The sequence below is a fragment of the Rhea americana genome, unplaced genomic scaffold, assembly GCF_003343005.1.
Source record: "Rhea americana isolate MKP2758 unplaced genomic scaffold, rheAme1 scaffold_163, whole genome shotgun sequence".
NCBI classification, from domain to species: domain Eukaryota; kingdom Metazoa; phylum Chordata; class Aves; order Rheiformes; family Rheidae; genus Rhea; species Rhea americana.
In genome coordinates this window covers 1746759-1763653 of record NW_028185739.1, presented here as the reverse complement: position 1 = coordinate 1763653, position 16895 = coordinate 1746759, and the positions used below count along the sequence as shown (strand labels likewise).

General features: G+C 48.2%; 1 protein-coding gene across 3 annotated transcripts in view; it reads left to right on the top strand.

Moving 5' to 3' along the window:
- Positions 1–16895, top strand: part of PLXNA2 (plexin A2) — a 165909-nt gene that overhangs the window by 17075 nt on the left and 131939 nt on the right. For all 3 annotated transcript variants that reach the window (XM_085300421.1, XM_085300420.1, XM_085300418.1), the window contains exons 2-3: positions 4423–5678; positions 7922–8104. In XM_085300421.1, the coding sequence (XP_085156547.1) occupies positions 4491–5678; positions 7922–8104 (1371 nt within the window). In that variant the 5' untranslated portion in view covers positions 4423–4490. The remainder of the gene's footprint in view (positions 1–4422; positions 5679–7921; positions 8105–16895) is intronic.

The following is a 16895-nucleotide window of genomic DNA, read 5'->3' as shown; positions in this document are numbered from 1 at the left end:
ATTTTCATTCGGTCGTCCTCTCGGGCTGTGACTAGGTGGGCAGTGTTTATGTGCTCCCGAGTGCCTGTGTCCCCTACAAGGTGCAAAGGAGCAGAAACAGCAGCAGCAGCAGCTGCAGAGTGCAGAGCTTCCCCACTAGTGCATCTGGACCCACTTTCTTTAGCCCAGCRAAGAGGAAAGGCAGTGCCTCATTTTGCCTCAGGATCAAGGTAAGAGGAAAAGTGACAAAAAGCCCTAAAAGGAGGAGTCAGAGGGATGGTTGGCAAATGAGGATGCTAGGATAGGTGCGGGTTTATTTGCTGTGTTTTGAAGAGGTGCAGGGGTTGTAGTACCTCTCCCCTAGAGGTGAAAAACTGTACTCGGGYCTGTGGGATGTGACCCTGCTCCTCGGTCCCTCTGTCTCAGTGGGATGTGCCCAGCAGAGCTAGTACGGCAGGGCTCAAGATGAGGGGTGAAGTAGATCCTAGATCCTTGCTGTCCTCATCTCTGCCTTGGCCATTTGCACCAAAGCGGAGATGCTGGAAASCCTAGCACAAAATATGCTCGCGTGCATCAGGATGAAGAGCGTGAGCTAAGGTGAACCAAGCCCTGTACGAGTCGAAAGGCAGTTTTAGTTCTGGCAGTAAAGAGCTGGGGAAAAGCTTTTCCTCCATTTAGTACCACTGAGACAGTCAGATGGTGACCTCATCCAAGGTCCATTTCCAGCCACTTTGAGCAGGTATAAATGATTCTTCAAGGTGCTGCAGYGTGGTATTTAGGATCTTTATGATCAGTATGACACTGCTCAAATGATCAGAAAGAGATGGAAAATTAAATGGCAGCTGAACAGGACCGATCTGTGAAGGCAGGGTGGCGGTGGCTGGAAGGGAAGGGGGGTATGCATAAATTACTCCTTACAAAACTAACTCTATCCTGAAAGAAAAGATACCAGCTCCACGAAGTGAAACGCAGCTGCTGTGCTGATGACATCAAAATTGTTCCTTTGATCCGTCATTTACCATGGGAGATTCTCTCTCTTTTTTTTTTTTTTTTTTTTTGCTTTAATTTTCCTTATTTTTTTTTCATGTGCATAAAATAACACTAATGACAAACTGTGGTGCCTGTGAGTGAGTGACAGCTGAAATAAGAGAAATGACTAATCATGCCTCCTGAAGCCCTGTCACATGGAGATTAAATGAGCCCTTTTTTCTTCACCCCTAAATGAGAATCATGGGCATTTGAATAATAATATTATAGTCTCCATTAGGATGACAGCGGGGAAAAAAATTGGCTCAGACCTGTGATTATTCCTTCAATCTAATAATTATTTAAATACCAGATAACTCCTTTCAGCCTAATTGAAGCCTTTCAGCTGCTTGGGTTTATATTGTGTCCCTGAATTTACTCTCTCTTTTACCTTGCGTTACTAATAGCTTCAGATTGCTTTTAAGGCCATATTTTAAACTCGCTTCCAAAAAAATAAAGAATTCCTTAATGGTCAAATAGTATTAAGGATTAGATTAAAGTCACCCACTCTCCCATTTCCCCTGGTGTTTAACTCCACCAGCTGTACTGAGCCATCCCCAAACTTCTCCTGCAGGTCCTGGCTACAAGGTCGGAGGCAAGTTTTCTCTGGYGTTTGACAGCTGTGTCACTGAGCCCTGTTTAATTCAAATATGTTCGTCACTAGCCTGTTTGCCTCTTCAAAACCCTGGTATCAAGCCTGCGTTTCCCGGCCTCAGGCATCATCCTCCTGGGTTTAACTCGAGCCACGTGGCTGGCTAATCCAGCCCATGCTGCTGCACGGCGTGAAGAAGGTAGCTGGGGTGGAAGTTCTTCCACTGGCAGGTTTGGGTCTGGAAGATGATGTCAGTCCATGGCCATGCTTGTGGTCTTCAAACATTATTTGAAAGCACAGATTCTTCTTCCTGGATGATTTCTCTTGCCTTTGACAGTGACTGTTCACAAATACTCTGTAAAACCTTCACTGTAAGGCACTGCATAAAAGTTGGCCTTCAGCTGACAGTTCTGCTTCACAATAGCTCAAACTCAGCTTTCGGGTTTGTACCGTCTTTGGATGAAAATGCTGTAGGGAAAAAATATAAAATTTCTGAAGTCTAAGTGAAGCGCTCCTGTTGACCCGTACATACATAATGTATTTATTTTCCCGTTTGCACTCTTTTCTCAGTTTGCAATGGCACCACTTGTTCAAAATTTTGGAAGGTGCTGAGCAGCGTGAGAAGCCCATTGCCGCTCCCTTGCTTTCACCTAGGAGCAGGTTCCTCCGCAGTGTAACCTAGGCCAGAGCCCGAAGCTGCGAGCAGCCCTGCAGCGGAGGGAAGCCAGGGCACTGCGGTGGCAAGGGGCTCTGGGTCCGTCTGGGAGGGCTGTGGGCTCCCCGGGGACCCTGGGGTGCTGTGGAAGGGCCAGGGCTGGCRTCCATCCGAAGACACCAAGGTGATGTGCATGGCAGTGATGGTGGGGCGGCTTCTTGGGAAGCACAGCGGTGGGCTTTGCGTGACTGATGGCCCTTTCCCRTGACAGCTTGTATTTGTTCAAGCGCTCGTTAGACAGGCCCTGCATCTTTAATTTGYGCCTTTGCAGAGGTGCTAACAGACGAGGTAGAGCAGGCAGAAGGATCATGGATGTTCTCTTAGACAGCGTGCTGTCCGGAAGGGCGGATGAAACGCTTTCCGAGGTAAACACGCATCATGCAGACAGCGCCTTTCCAAGGCAAGCTCCTGTTTCCTAAGGAAATTCCAGCCCTGTGATTCCTAATGCAGCTTGACAGCCGACCAYGTGAGCGGGGATGGAAAGGAATGGGGGATGGGAGGTCGGCACAGCTCCTCCTGCATGACTGTCCCGTAGGCTCCAGTAAGATCCAGCTGGTCTGCAAGCACCCACTGTTGCGGTTCAGCAGGTGCTCCTCAAGGTGCCGAAGGTCCATGGTACTCCAGCCTGCGTTTCCTGTATTACAAATCAGCTGCTAAAGAGGAGGGAGGAGCAGGGCCCTGCTGCTCCTTCAGCCCTTTATTAAGGGTTACACACAGGTGTGTCTTGTTCCTTGAGTGGCCAGAGTGGWTGTAAGGGGACATGCTGTTTTCCAGGTGATGGGGCACTTGTGTTTTAAGTGCCCTTTTAGCTCTCCCTGTGGTAGGAATAGTTCCTCAAATCTTTCCTTACCTCATTGTCTCCTCTCTTCATTTGCTGATTTAATTGTTACTTTTCTGCTCATTGTGCAGAATTTCCTGTGCCATTCTCCAGTTCCTGCCTCTTAGTGATCCTGTAACGTGCAAATATGTGTCTGTCTTCTCTGCTTTTCTTATCGATCTCTTGACTCGCCTCCTCACTCCATGTGCAATCTCCCTTGTCTGAGACCATATTTTATACTGCTGAGCTGCTATCTGCAAGGATTTCAGTTGGTTTGCAGGAGGAGGGGAATTCAAGGGACCTCATAAMATGCATTCCCCAAATAGACATTTTCTATTAAAAAATCAGTCTCTTCCTTTCACGCCTCACTTCTGCATAGATTTTGGCCAGAACTCTCCAACTCTCGACTGACCTCCATTGCCTTGTCTGTACAGATGAAAGAAAATTTGCCATTCCAAGGAGGTTGTACTTCTGTCTTTTATTCGCAGTGCTGCTGGGAGGGGCACATGGGCAATTTGTTTTGTAGCAGGTCTCTTGGACACAGTGTCCAAGCTGCTGCTTTGTGTAGGCTTTAATCATCTCCTGGAAGTTTCATTAGAGTAGGAAATTTGTACAAGCCTTCTAAATTGGTGGTTTCTCCCCTGCACATTGTGCAGCTCTTGTGTTTTGGTTGCTTATCTAATCACCATGTGCCTCCACTGCTTTTCAGCACTAAAATACCTTGCAAAGGCTGTGAAATATTTCAGGTTGAGAAGCACCTGTACAGGTACTTCTGAGCTCTGGGGAGTGGGAGAAGGCACTTACTGCCAGCTTTATTGTGTATATGCTCAGTGCACTTGCCTGCATGAGACTTCTACCTCAGGTTTTAAAATTATATCATAGAGAATTTAAAGGTAGAAAACACCTCTTATTTCCTCTGTTGCTTCCAACAACATACCCTGCAGGAGACATCCTTTTAGCCAAGATTGCAGATTGATGGTTGGGTGTGTGAACTGCAGGCTTTGTCTCGGGCTGAAGCTGATTATCCCCTCCCATGGCTGAGCAGAGTACATTATAAACAGCTAAACCACATAACAAATTAACACGCAGAGGCTGAACCAAGTGGCAAAACATAAAGACTGAACTGTTTACCAATAAGTAAGGAGACCTGTTTAATTCTTGTTGGGCTCAGAGACGTCCTCGCTTTATCTCAAGGACTGTATAATTAGATAGCCTCCTCTGAATTCTCTCTGCAGGGCACACTGGATCTAATCCTTTACTCTGTATGTTTTTTTTTTTTCTTTCTCCCCCCAGAACCATGTGAGGGACATTGCTGGGACAAAGGACAAGCACAGGGAACACGGAAGTTTGCCTTTCCCAGGATGGATCAGAGGAAGAACTGGCCGCGGATACTGGACTCCGACGGCTGGTCAGTGGCGTTACTCTGTCTCTTCTTGGCATCGCTTTCCCGGAATGTGTCCAGCAATGCCTTGTTCAGCACTTTCCACTCTGAGAACCGGGACTGGACTTTCAACCACCTGACTGTCCACCAAGGCACTGGAGCTGTCTATGTTGGAGCCATCAACAGGGTTTACAAGCTTTCAGGTAACCTGACCATTTTGGTGGCTCACAAAACTGGTCCTGAGGAGGACAACAAATCTTGCTACCCGCCCCTCATTGTCCAGCCATGCAGCGAGATCCTGACCCTCACCAACAACGTCAACAAGCTGCTGATCATTGACTACTCTGAGAACCGGCTGCTGGCTTGTGGGAGCCTCTACCAGGGGGTCTGTAAGCTGCTGCGCCTGGATGACCTCTTCATCTTGGTAGAGCCATCACACAAAAAGGAGCACTACCTCTCCAGCGTCAACAAGACGGGCACTATGTATGGCGTGATTGTGCGCTCAGAAGGTGAGGATGGGAAGCTCTTCATTGGCACAGCAGTYGATGGGAAACAGGATTATTTCCCCACCCTCTCCAGTCGCAAACTTCCACGGGACCCAGAGTCATCAGCCATGTTGGATTATGAGCTCCACAGTGACTTTGTCTCCTCCCTTATCAAAATCCCCTCAGATACGCTGGCCCTTGTTTCGCACTTCGACATCTTCTATATCTATGGTTTCGCCAGTGGCAATTTTGTCTATTTTTTGACTGTCCAGCCAGAGACCCCRGAGGGAGTCTCCATCAACTCTGCCAGTGACCTGTTCTACACATCTCGTATYGTTCGTCTCTGCAAAGATGACCCCAAATTCCATTCCTACGTCTCTCTGCCCTTTGGCTGTGTCAAAGGGGACACAGAATACCGCCTCCTGCAAGCTGCTTACCTCTCAAAGCCAGGAGATGTGCTGGCCAAGTCCCTCAACATCACAGCCCAGGAAGATATCCTCTTTGCCATTTTCTCCAAGGGGCAGAAGCAGTACCACCAGCCACCAGATGACTCTGCGCTCTGCGTCTTCCCTATTCGCACTGTCAACGCGCAGATCAAGGACCGCCTGCAGTCCTGCTATCAGGGAGAAGGCAACCTGGAGCTGAACTGGCTGCTGGGGAAAGATGTTCAGTGCACTAAAGCGGTAAGGACACTTTCAGTGGTTTGCTCTGGCAGCTCTTCAGAAGTGCAGCCTGTTGGTACAGGGAGGTCCAGCAGCCCAGAATCTGCTTTGAACAGAGGGACTGTTATGGCCCTGGCTTCAGCAGAACCAGGATCACCTCCTGCCTTTATTGCACATGGGCTTGCAGAATCCAGTTAATATTTARTGCCTCAGTTTCCCTGAATGTGGAGCAGATACAGTAGTCCTTTTCATCTTTAATCCTTATTGTTATTAGACAGGCCTTATGACAATGAAAGGAAGAGATAGTATATAAGAAGGTGAATAAAGGGCATGCTGCTTGCTGGAAGTGTTCTGTTATTCCCATCCTCAGGCTCTAAAAATCTGAGGAAGCTGGAGGAAGGCTGTCTCGCCCTTCCTACAGCAGGAGGACAGTACAAACAAACTAACAAGATAAATACAAATGACAGTTGCATCTTTTGTGTTTTTATTCAGCTGATTTCTTTAATCTTGATTCACATGCAGATTGTTCCTGGGCTGACTTGAGAATCCCTGGGGCCTTCTTTTGCTGAGCAWATTAAGTTTGGCTGCTAGGAGAAGATAAACATGGGTTAGATGAAGTAAAAGAAGGAATGTGGAGAGGAGCTAGAACCCTGGCTAGCGCAGGGGGGAGACGTGGGACAGACAGCTTTCCCCATCTCAGTTGCAACTAGATGTGCTTGAACATTTGATAGTTACTTAACATCGCATGTGAAAAGATAAGGGAGTGGATTTATCACCATCATGGCAAGCTGCCACCCATATCACAGTCCTGCCACCTACTCCATGTAGGAATTTACTCAAGCAATCTCAGCTGAGATGACTTAATAACATACCTACCTATTAATGTAATGATTTTCCCTTATGGGTGACAAGTGATCTTCCAGGGAGAAGCCAGTGTCCATATTCCATTTTATAGAAGGGAAACAGGCACAGTGAGTTTTTTTTTTTAAGAAAAAGTGCACAGCTGGAAAGTGGCAGAAACAAGAACACATGTTGGACCTCTGGACCTCAGCCTAGTGTTCTCCATTACACGCTGCCTTGATAGCAGAGCTGGGATGGTGGTCATTCCTCTAGCTTAGCACCCRTGTATTTTGTGTTGCCACACAATTACCTTGTGTGGGTAACTGGATATCCTGGCTTTCCAGGGCAGCCAGTCCAGCACTTTCCACCAGCTGCATATTTGCTTGGAAAGCTAATCAGAAGTTCCAGAATTTAAAATCTGCCCTGGAGCTGGACTGTTTGTACAAAAGGGAGGTGGCTGTTTCCAAAAGGAATGAACAGCAGTGAGCAGGAAGCAGCAGCTTCCCCTCCGCTCCGCTGTCACCGTGCAGACTCAGCCCATGCCTGCCTTTCCTCTGGCCGGTGCTGCTGATCCGCGCTTGCCCCATGCAGCACGTGGCAAGGCCACCACTGCTGCAAGCTGTCAGCAGCAGAAGGGCAGCCAGCTGGCACCTCGCTGCTCCCCACCCCTACCTGCGTGGTACTGGGGTGCTCGGGAACAGCAGGAATGTGGGTTTGTTTTTGCGAATGGGTGTCAAATGTGCTGTGAGCTGGGTTGGGAAAGCGTGCTCTTGGCTCAGCAGCACAGGTTGTAGAGGAGTTTCTTGCACACCTATGTGAGAGAAAGTGGTTTAACTCTCAGCTCTTAGGTCAATTATGTTGCTGTTGTTTCACTTTTAACTACTGAGATAAGGGATGGCATTGGGAATACAGGAAAGCTGGTTTGAGCTGCTCTGCTGTGATCTCTAAACAGGCTTGTGTGCCCTTCAAGGGAAGTCTTTGCTGGTGTGGAGATGTTGAGCACCTTCCTGCTTACAGTGCTCAGCATCTCTGGAAATCAGGGCAAGAGGAGGTGAAATGCATCGGGGAGACAGCTCCTGCGTGGGCCATGCACGTACAAGACCTAAATCCCACAAGAAAGCTAATGGATTTTGAAAACCAGTGGAAACATCTACAGTGAACTTCGGGTTCTACCTCAGCCCTGTCCATGCACATTTTTGAAACAGCCAGTATGCATACATGGTCCATGACCTRGCCCAGGCAGGCTGCAGAGATTCTTGGCCTTGGGTAGCAAAGATAACATACTGAGGAAAACTGCGGAGCCTGGCAGTGRTGTCTGGGCAGGGGTTGTGTGGCTGTTGTTCTGTCCTGCATGAGTCTGAATGTATGCGTCTGCCCTGTGCTTTGTATTTCACTCATGATTGCCCCAAACTTTGTCTTTCCAGCCAGTTCCAATTGATGATAATTTTTGTGGGCTTGACATTAACCAGCCCCTTGGAGGTTCGACACCGGTGGACGGAGTGACGCTCTTTACCTCTAGCCGGGACCGGATGACTTCTGTTGCTTCGTACGTCTACAATGGCTACAGTGTGGTGTTCGTGGGAACTAAAAGTGGCAAGCTGAAGAAGGTAAGCGTATTTCTGTGGCTTTGGAGAGCCAGGATCCATTTCTCATTTCCTTTCTTAGGCATTTGACTGCTGCCATATCTTACATGCGCCATATCTTACTCTTTCGATGGGCTTGTGTCTCTTTATCCCATCCCATAGCTRTAGAGGCTGTCTCTGGAGGGAGAACTGAGTGCAGGAGTGCTTTGGGAGGTTTGCTTTGGTGATGGCAAAATTGCTGGTTTTGGCAGGACTTCCATGTTTGGTGGCTGGAGAGATACGAAGGGGTTAACTTGGCTACTTTTGGAAACCAAGCCTCAGGGCAAAGTCCTGCTGCCTCTTACCTCCTACTCTTCCCCCAGACAGCTGGGTGATTGATCAGCCCTGAAAGATAAAATTCCTCACCTTGTACTGGGGCCAGTTGCCCAAGGCAAAGAAACGCTCCATGTTGGTTTTCTCTCCCAGCAACAAGAAGTGGRGGTGATGGTGAGTGAAGTCAAACTGAGTGTTTTTTCTGTTTCCTCTGCACCGTTCTTCTCAGTAAGAGACATGCAAAGTCTGGTCAGATCCAGTCACACTGCTGTTGAGTTTGGCCTACGCTAGTCGTATCTCAGAAGTCTCACATTTAAAATGAGCCTGGAAATGGACCTGTGGAGATGTAGCCAGGCACCTTGCATGGACTCCAGAGCACTATGGCCCAGACATGCTGGAAGGGAAACTCATCTTACTATTGCTCTTTAGTGTTAGAGCTGCAAAGGGAAGTCATGATTAGGCCCTTCCTCAGGACAAGAAGAGGAGGTTCTTAGATATAAAAGCTTTATCTGTGTGAAATAAAATGTGATGTCAGGAGTACATAGCRTATGGGAGGGGTGGGGTGGTATGGATGGTTGGGGTAGTAACTCAGACATGTGTGAAGAGAAATCAAACCTCATCACCTGTCCTGGGTTTACMAGGCAGCAGAGGTTTGCAGGAACTGCAGCAGAGGTCTGTTTACTGATGTTTTAATGTAGCCCTGGCTTTCAGCTTTTGCTAGCTCATAAGTGTTTGCAAAAATCTGTTCCATCTTTGGCAAAACTAGCCTTATAGCTGCTGCTTTGGAAAACCGAGATCYTTCAAGTTAACCTAAAATGTCAATGACAGCATTAGGTGAGCTCCGTAAATACAAACTGCTTCCCAGCGCCAGGGAAAGAGTTAACAAATGTAATCAACAGCAGGTTGTTAATTTTTTGTGTCCTTAAGCAGCAGGGAATTTCTTTCTCATCTATCCAGGAAGATACAAGGACGGGCAGATATTACAGTTGAAAGTCTGCATCATTTTAATTACATCAGTTCATTAATATTCATTCAGCACTTTACAAGTGCTGAGTAGTAGTAAATTAGGTGCCTCCCTAGTGCCTCTCAAGTTGCAGTGGGGCAGTTTTGAACATGGTAGAGACTGGGCTCGTAAGCCAGAATCCCTTCTCCTCCCTGCCCGCTGGCCGCCCGCCGTGGTGCACGCAGCTCCGTGAGTTTTCTAGCTAAATTGATGGAAGAAGCGCCCTCAGCATATTGCAAATGCATATGTTGTCAGGTTTCAAGCCAGCCGTGTAGCCTGCTATGGTACCTGCTGTTCAGGGTTGCTGGCAGGGGGGAGCATAGGGGAGGTGCCTCATTTAGAGACAGTTAAAACAAACAGCTTGTGCCTGCACACTAGGTATTTACTGTGGCGAGCAGGATTGCATCCCATTAATTATGCAGGATTATAGAAGTATTTTCTCCAGCATGATTTAATTCCACGTGTGCTGCTTGTACATCAAAGACCCCCTTAGACTTCTACCTTCTTCATGCAAAGTAAAGCTATTCGTCTATCCAGTTTGCTCTGTTAGGAAGGAAGGGATCTGTGTAGGAGTGGGGGAGATGGGGAAAAAGAAGTAAGGTGAATGGTTCAAGTTTTAGCTGCTTGAGCCAGCRGTAAACAGGTGTTGAGAAAATTTGTTCATGTCTCCAGTGAGTTCATTCTGGGCACCCGGTAGTCAGCCTTTCATGGCATCTGCCAGGCATCCTTATTTTACATTTATCGGCGTTGTCTGCAGCTGATTAGACCCACGCCTCCTGTTATCCTTAGTGGGAGCTATTACTGTCCCATCCATTGCTGCATGGGGCTGGGACTGCTGTTCCTCCCTATTTCGTGGTCCTGTCCACACGTTTACAAATTCTGTTCTCTTCTGATGTGTGGGATTAATTTTTGTATGGCCTAAGAAAGGATCAGGAAAGAGCTTTCCCTTGAGCTACGGGGGTGCACCTGAGATGTTCGTTGTGGAGGAGGCACTGCAGACCTGTTGAGGAGTTAACAGCTTGGCTTGAGGGGGGGGTGTGATCCAAGACTAGACGTGTCTTGAAGTTGGTGAGTAGTCAGGATGTTCCATGCCATAAACATTCCCATGTCTCTTTCCCTTTTTTGTAAAATTAGGACAGTAAAAATGTACACACCCCGGTAAAGTGCCAGAGATTTACAGATAAACACCTTGTCTCCCCCATCTCACCACCCTGGGCATCTACCTACACAACGGTATTGGAAAGCCTTGTCACACCGATTCCCTCTCTCTCCGTTGTTGATTTACTTATTATGGAAGCAAGCTGGTGGGTTCAGTCTAGGGCTTCAAAGCTACTTTTTTTCTGTAGCTACAGGAAAGAAGCCAGGGAGCCTGCTTTGAAATTTTTAAAATTTGTCTGCGCTTCCCCTGCGAGAGTTCATTTTGCTGAAAATGCCRCGCTGTCTCGCTGGTGTCCTCCTCCCTGTCGGTTATCCACCTGGCATGCCCCAGGAGAGTGCCTGCTGCCTTCCCAGGCGCGCTCTTCCAAAGGCACGGCCTGCCCGAGGTCCGCGGGCCTCGCCGCGGCGTCCTGGCCGCTTGGCATCTTCTGTGGCCGCGAGAGCCTGAAGAGCTCAGCTGGAGCTTTTTTTYCCCGGGAAAGTTGTATTTCTCAATTTTTATCAGGATCCTCTGAGACAGAGTAAATACGTGCTGCGTTTGACGCTGTGCCCCCGCGCTCGCTTTGGCGGTTCGTGAGCCCCGCGGGGCTGGTGCCGGAGCCCTCGTGGCCACGAGGCGCCGGGGCTGTTGAAACTCGGCACCTTGCTGTGTTCGCGGCTGTCCGGGACCGTGGGACACGAAGGGGTTTGGCCAGCTCCTGGCACCGCTGATGAAACGCGKCTGTATGTGCCGGTCTGTCCTCTGCTGCTGCTGAAGCTCTAAGGGAGAAGGTTTAATCGATAAATCTATTCTCCATTAAAACCTCGCGCTGGAGGTACCGATTCAGCCAGGCTGTTCCTTCTCGTTGCAACCAGGGCATGCCTCGTGGAGAGGGGCTCGCGGCGCCCGTGGGGCGCTGGCCGCCCTCGCTGCGGGCCTGCGCCCCACCGCGCTTCCCACCTAGACCGGCGTGTTGTCCACAGGTGGTCCCTGGCCACCACCTTTTCTCGAGAACTGTTGTTCCTCGGCAGCTGTCTCTAAGCGACTAAAAAGCAGAAGCGCTGATGAGAGTGGGACCTGTTGGGTGAGCTCGTGCTCTCCGTGCAAACTGGTGGACCCTTTCTCCTTTCAAAAGATCCCTGCTTCCTGACCGGGGAGGAAGTGGGCTGGGGGATTATATTACAGACCTAACCATTCAGGATCATGGATTCCTGGAATAAAGTAATTTTCTTCGAGCAAAATTAGACGAGACATTAATGCAACAGTTAACAGCAACTAACTGCTGGGGGGAGATGTGTCGGCTTGCTTGTTCTGTTTATGGCCTTTATACAATTCCATCAATATTGATGTGTGATGCCTTTGATTTTGACACTAATCATTGCTATGAATTAAATTTGCAGCCATATAATTAGGACTGCTATTAATAGGGCCTCAAGCTAAGTACTGCTGTGCTAGTTGTCTTTTTCCTGATGGAAAATGGCATCCGCAGAACTCAGCTAATGTGGTTTGCCTGGTAGATGCTGAGACTGATATGAAAATTATACTTTCTATATTTAGAGGGGCTCTTCTAAAAGACGTGTATGGGAAGGGTCTGACTTGGAGGTTTCCTGTGAGGCAGAATGGCACTGGTGTCGCACCTAAACTTCATAGTAGTTTGTTGCTTGACTCTTAGGATATGAAGACTTAACATGAGAGAGAAAGATTGCAGGAAGAAAAGAATAAGCGTAAGTTTTCAGGTCTGAAGGGATGCTATTGCAAATCTTATTTCCATTTTAGCTGCCCTTCCTCTTGTAAATCTTTCCATTTGTTTATTCTACTGTTTGCTATTTCAACTCTTTCTCTACCTTGTGCATTCCTGGTTTCATCTCCGCAGGCTGAGCACGGTGGCTAGGATAGCAGCATGGCTCACCACTAAAAATCAATCTTGTGTTTCATCCCAAGAGGTGTGTATCTTATTAGATCTAATAAATCAGTGAAATGCCCTTCATTCAGCTTGTCAATGGAGGACATTGTTTGTAATCAAGGATAAATAAATGTCTCTTCTATTTCTGACAGTGCACAGTCTATGTATTATTTTACCATCATGCTGTTTATGCCTCCTCTAAGAAAAATGAAGTTCCTATAGTGGCCTGCAGCCGTGCCATCGCTTGCCTGTGATCGCATGAGCTAAGGCACTCAKGGTTATGCACACRGGATGTCTCCAATGGAAAAGCAAGRACAGTGACTTTGTAGCTGGTGGTTTTTACTCAGTGCTGTGTTGTTCCAGTGGTGACATGGCTGTGATCTGTAGTGCTGYGTGCTTGGAGGCGCACGCAGATTTGGGGTATGCTTCTCAGCACTGGTTGTATTAGAGCCACCCRGGGTATGCCTAAAAGCTGGTCTGCGTGCTTCCAAGGACTGCTTGTCCAAACCAAGCTGAAGGTGCTCTGCTTTGYCCATCTTCAATGTAAACTTTGGTGCTGCAGGCAAGAATTCAGTAATGGAGGTCTTGGTCATTTCTGACATCTGAAGTGAAGGGCAATGTGTGCATCTTAATTCACTCCCGCTCCTCGTGGATAAATGAGCATCATTCGTTGTTCTAAAGCACTGTCCCAGTTGTAGCTGCATTTGTACATGGCTTGAATCAATTCTGGCATGCAAGGTGACCTGCAAAGAACTGTTTGGGATCTCTCCGGGGGAAAAGTGCTACAGGAAAAAAAAAAAAGTATTGCTGTAAGTAGACTTTTCGTGATTACAGATGCTTTTTTATTTACCTGTTGAATGCCTGAATGCACAGTGCATAATGCTGTCTGTCCTTGTTTTCAGTGAAGGCTAATACTCCGCTTTTGTAAGAAACAGTGATCAGATTACTCAGTCAGGGGAATGGCAAACTTTAAATGTGTTGTTACTTTGTGGTATGTGATAGTTTTATTCAGCTTGGCTGATTTAACTTGTTCCATTAGTGGGAATAAAATAGGTCTTCACAATGAAATATACATCAGAACCTGTCCTTATCTGCCTTCATGCTATGGAYGGTTATCTTATTCTTTTAATTTACCTTTAATTATCACCCAGACATAYTCTGTAACGCTTCAGGAAAGAAGTCAGTTGCATCAGCCTGTAGAGAAGCCAAGAGGACATCAGACATTTATTGAACAGATGAAAACCACTTGCTTGCAGACCCTTTCCRAAGGAGTTTCCTAGTTTGGGAAATAGGTTGCAACACTGGATACACTGCTGACTCGGCCCTTCTCGGTCAATCCATCACCCTCGGGAAAGCAGACCTCTGTCCCAGCAGAGCCGTCAGACTGCAGATGACTTCTTGCTTGATTGAAGCAGTTGTTTACTTGAAAGCCCTGAGAAACAAGACTCTGTTTTTTTGCCCTAGGATGTGAGATAAGAGSGTATTTATATGGTATTATATTGTTCATGATTGATTCTGTTGTGATGAGGGAAGGTGGAATTATTTTTCCTCCCTAAACAAGGGTTTTCCAGCTTCAGACAGTAATTCCCCCACCGTGCTCCCATTGCGTGAAAGGGGCGCTCTCAAATCATGACCCCAGCAAATGGGGCCCCTGAGCATCCCCCAACGACCTGATAGTCCCTTACGTTGGCTAGTGTTAACGGCCAGAACTGGAGTTATACTTTTTAACTGGGATGTGCACAGGGGAAYGTGAAAAGAGCTTGAAGCCGAAGGAAAATGGCATATTTCAGGGTAAGTCATAGTTGGCTGGTCGATGTTTAAGAGAAGCCAAATTTGTCCATTAATACTGATGCAGATGAAACGGGAGCAAGGATGACGGAGGATATGGAGTGCTTTCAGGAGAAGAAACATTATTAATTTTCTCCACCTTCAGCTCCTTAGAGACACATCTGCTTAAATGGCCTGATGAGCTTTTAAACTAGTCATTGGAAAGCAGGAAAGGGTGAAGCTGGAGAGTGCCCAGCCAAAGAGGAAGGCCCTGGGGCTGGAGCAGGGCGGAAGGGAGGCTCCGGGGCAGAAAGCTGCCAAAGCTGTTTAGACTCTGCTTGTGACTGAGCAGTTCGAGAATGTCCCTACCACCTCTTAAAGGCATGAAATCACCTCCTCTTCTAGAGTTACTTCCCCAGTTCGGTTATCTGTTGCCTAGCAGAGCAAGGAAAATGAAAAAATGAGAAGCCGTGATACATTTTTATAGCTGTTGGACAGCTAAGGTGCRGGACTGCAGGAAATGCTGTGTGAAATCGAGCTGGGTGGGCTCAGAGTCTGCTTTCATCTGTTTCTTGGTCATGAGAGCATGATGCCCCTCTTGGTTCTGACTCAGATTCAGACACCTTGAAAAATCTACTTGAAATTTTGAGTGCAACACTTATGTTTTGCTTACATTATTAATTACATATTTATTCTTGAGTATTTTAGGCCAAAATCTCTATTTATTTATTTTTTTTAATAAACCAATTTTTACCTCTATCATTTGAGGCAAATGGCTGAGCCAAGTTTGGAGTGCYACGCGTAAGGGTAAAAGGAGTTTAAAGGTGCATCACCCTTGTACTTTGGCATAGAAAAAGAATACTCGGTTACCACATATGGCTGGTGTTTTTTTCTTTAAAAAATTTAGAAGATAACTAATCCTCATACCTTTTATAAGAGGTATTACCTCTTTCATGCAGAGGAGGAAAGTCATTCCTCCTCCAGTTCATGCTAGAAGCAGAGTCACATTTTCATCTTGTTCATTARTGGATCTCTTGCTGAAGTCTTCTGGTGAAAAACAAGTATTAGTAAATACCAGACTATTTTGTAAATTGATGTTAAGTTTTTTTAACTTTTCCCTCCTTTACTCTGAGTGTAAATCTGAAGTTWTCTAGATGCTGTATGATGTGGGGGTTAGACTCCTGCATTTCTGTTTGTGAATCGAGACGTTTACGCTCTTTTTAGTATATTTTTTTTCCTGCAGACTTTAAATTCTCRCGGGGGTCAAATAGCGTGAGTGCTGATCCTTGTGTAAGACCTTAAATCCCTGGGTGGCAAGAAACCCTGTGAGAAGATCATGCCTATAGAAGCGAAATAGGAATAGCGGAATAGGAGCGCACGGAGCGGCGAGTGCGGAAGAGGAAGCTCCTTGCACGCCGGCTGCCCGGGGAGCGCCGAAGAGGAGCGCGGTGAGGACGAGCGCGAATTTTTATCACTGCCTCCTGCTTTATTACTACTCCGCTTTGTGAGGAGACGCCCGGCACGGCAGATGCCCGCGTTCCTCCGGTCCTCGGGGAGCTCCGTGTAGGCAGCCCAGCTTGAGTAGTAAGGGAGACAAGCCGCAGCTCGCGGTGCGGGGGCTCCCGGCGGCCGGAGAGCGCCAAGCCGAGGATGATTCGGGGCCGCAGGCGTCGCGCGGGGCTCGCGGGACCCTCCCGCTGCGGGGGGGACCTGGAGTAAAGGCTGCGACTTGACTGAAAAGGGCAACGACGTGCCGCGTCCCAGCGCGACCGCCGCCCGCGAGGCGGTTCCTCGCCTTCCCCCGGCCGCAGCCGCCCCGCTTCTGCCGAGCGGGAGGGTCCGAGTGCTCCTCCTGTGTGTTTGGGGGGGGGTTGTTTTCTTTTTGTTTTGTTTTGTTTTGTTTTCCCTGCTGCCATCTTAATCGTCTGGCTCAGGGGCATGATGCGACGGCTCCTCGTTCATTAGAGGTGTCTCAAAGAAATCATGGATGATGCTAATCAGCCGGGAAGGGAGCCGCATCTAGTGGCTTGGGAAGAGAAATGTGAGAGTGAGGATGCCTGGATTATTCTTCTCGTTTTAGCCACGAGTTCTATTGATCTGACGTTGGATATATTACCGAAGCTCGTAATTTTCAGCTCTATAATTTGTAATTTGCACATTGTGATTTACGCCCTSGGCAGCGGCCGGTTGCCCCGTGCCTGGTCCCGCCTGGCCGCGGGGCCCCCGGAGCAGGTTCCCACCTCGGCCGCGCGGTTCTCCGGGGCGGGGAGCGCCGGCCGGCAGGACCGGACCCGCGCCGCGGGGACGCCGCTGCTTACCCAGCGCTTTCCGCTGCGTGTCCCGAGCTAGGGGCAACCCAAGCGAGGCCGGTGCAGGCCGTAGCGGGCGGCTGCCGGGGCCGAGCGGAGGGAGGTGCAGGAATAACTGGCTGAGCGAGGATTTAGGGTCCCTCCGGCACGCGCGTGCAAACAGAAGAGCGCAGGCAGAAGCAGCGACCCGGGCAGCCGGGAATCGTTAGTAGTGGGATTCTCCAGAATTTCTCCTATGATCCTTCCGCCTGCGTCTTCGCGAGGGTCCCCCCACCGCCTTGTCCCTGTTATTCCCTTTCTTTCTCTTGTTTGGTTTCATGTCTTTGTATCAAATAGATACATGTAGATGAAAGCGATGTGCATTTAAAATGAATGTACACATC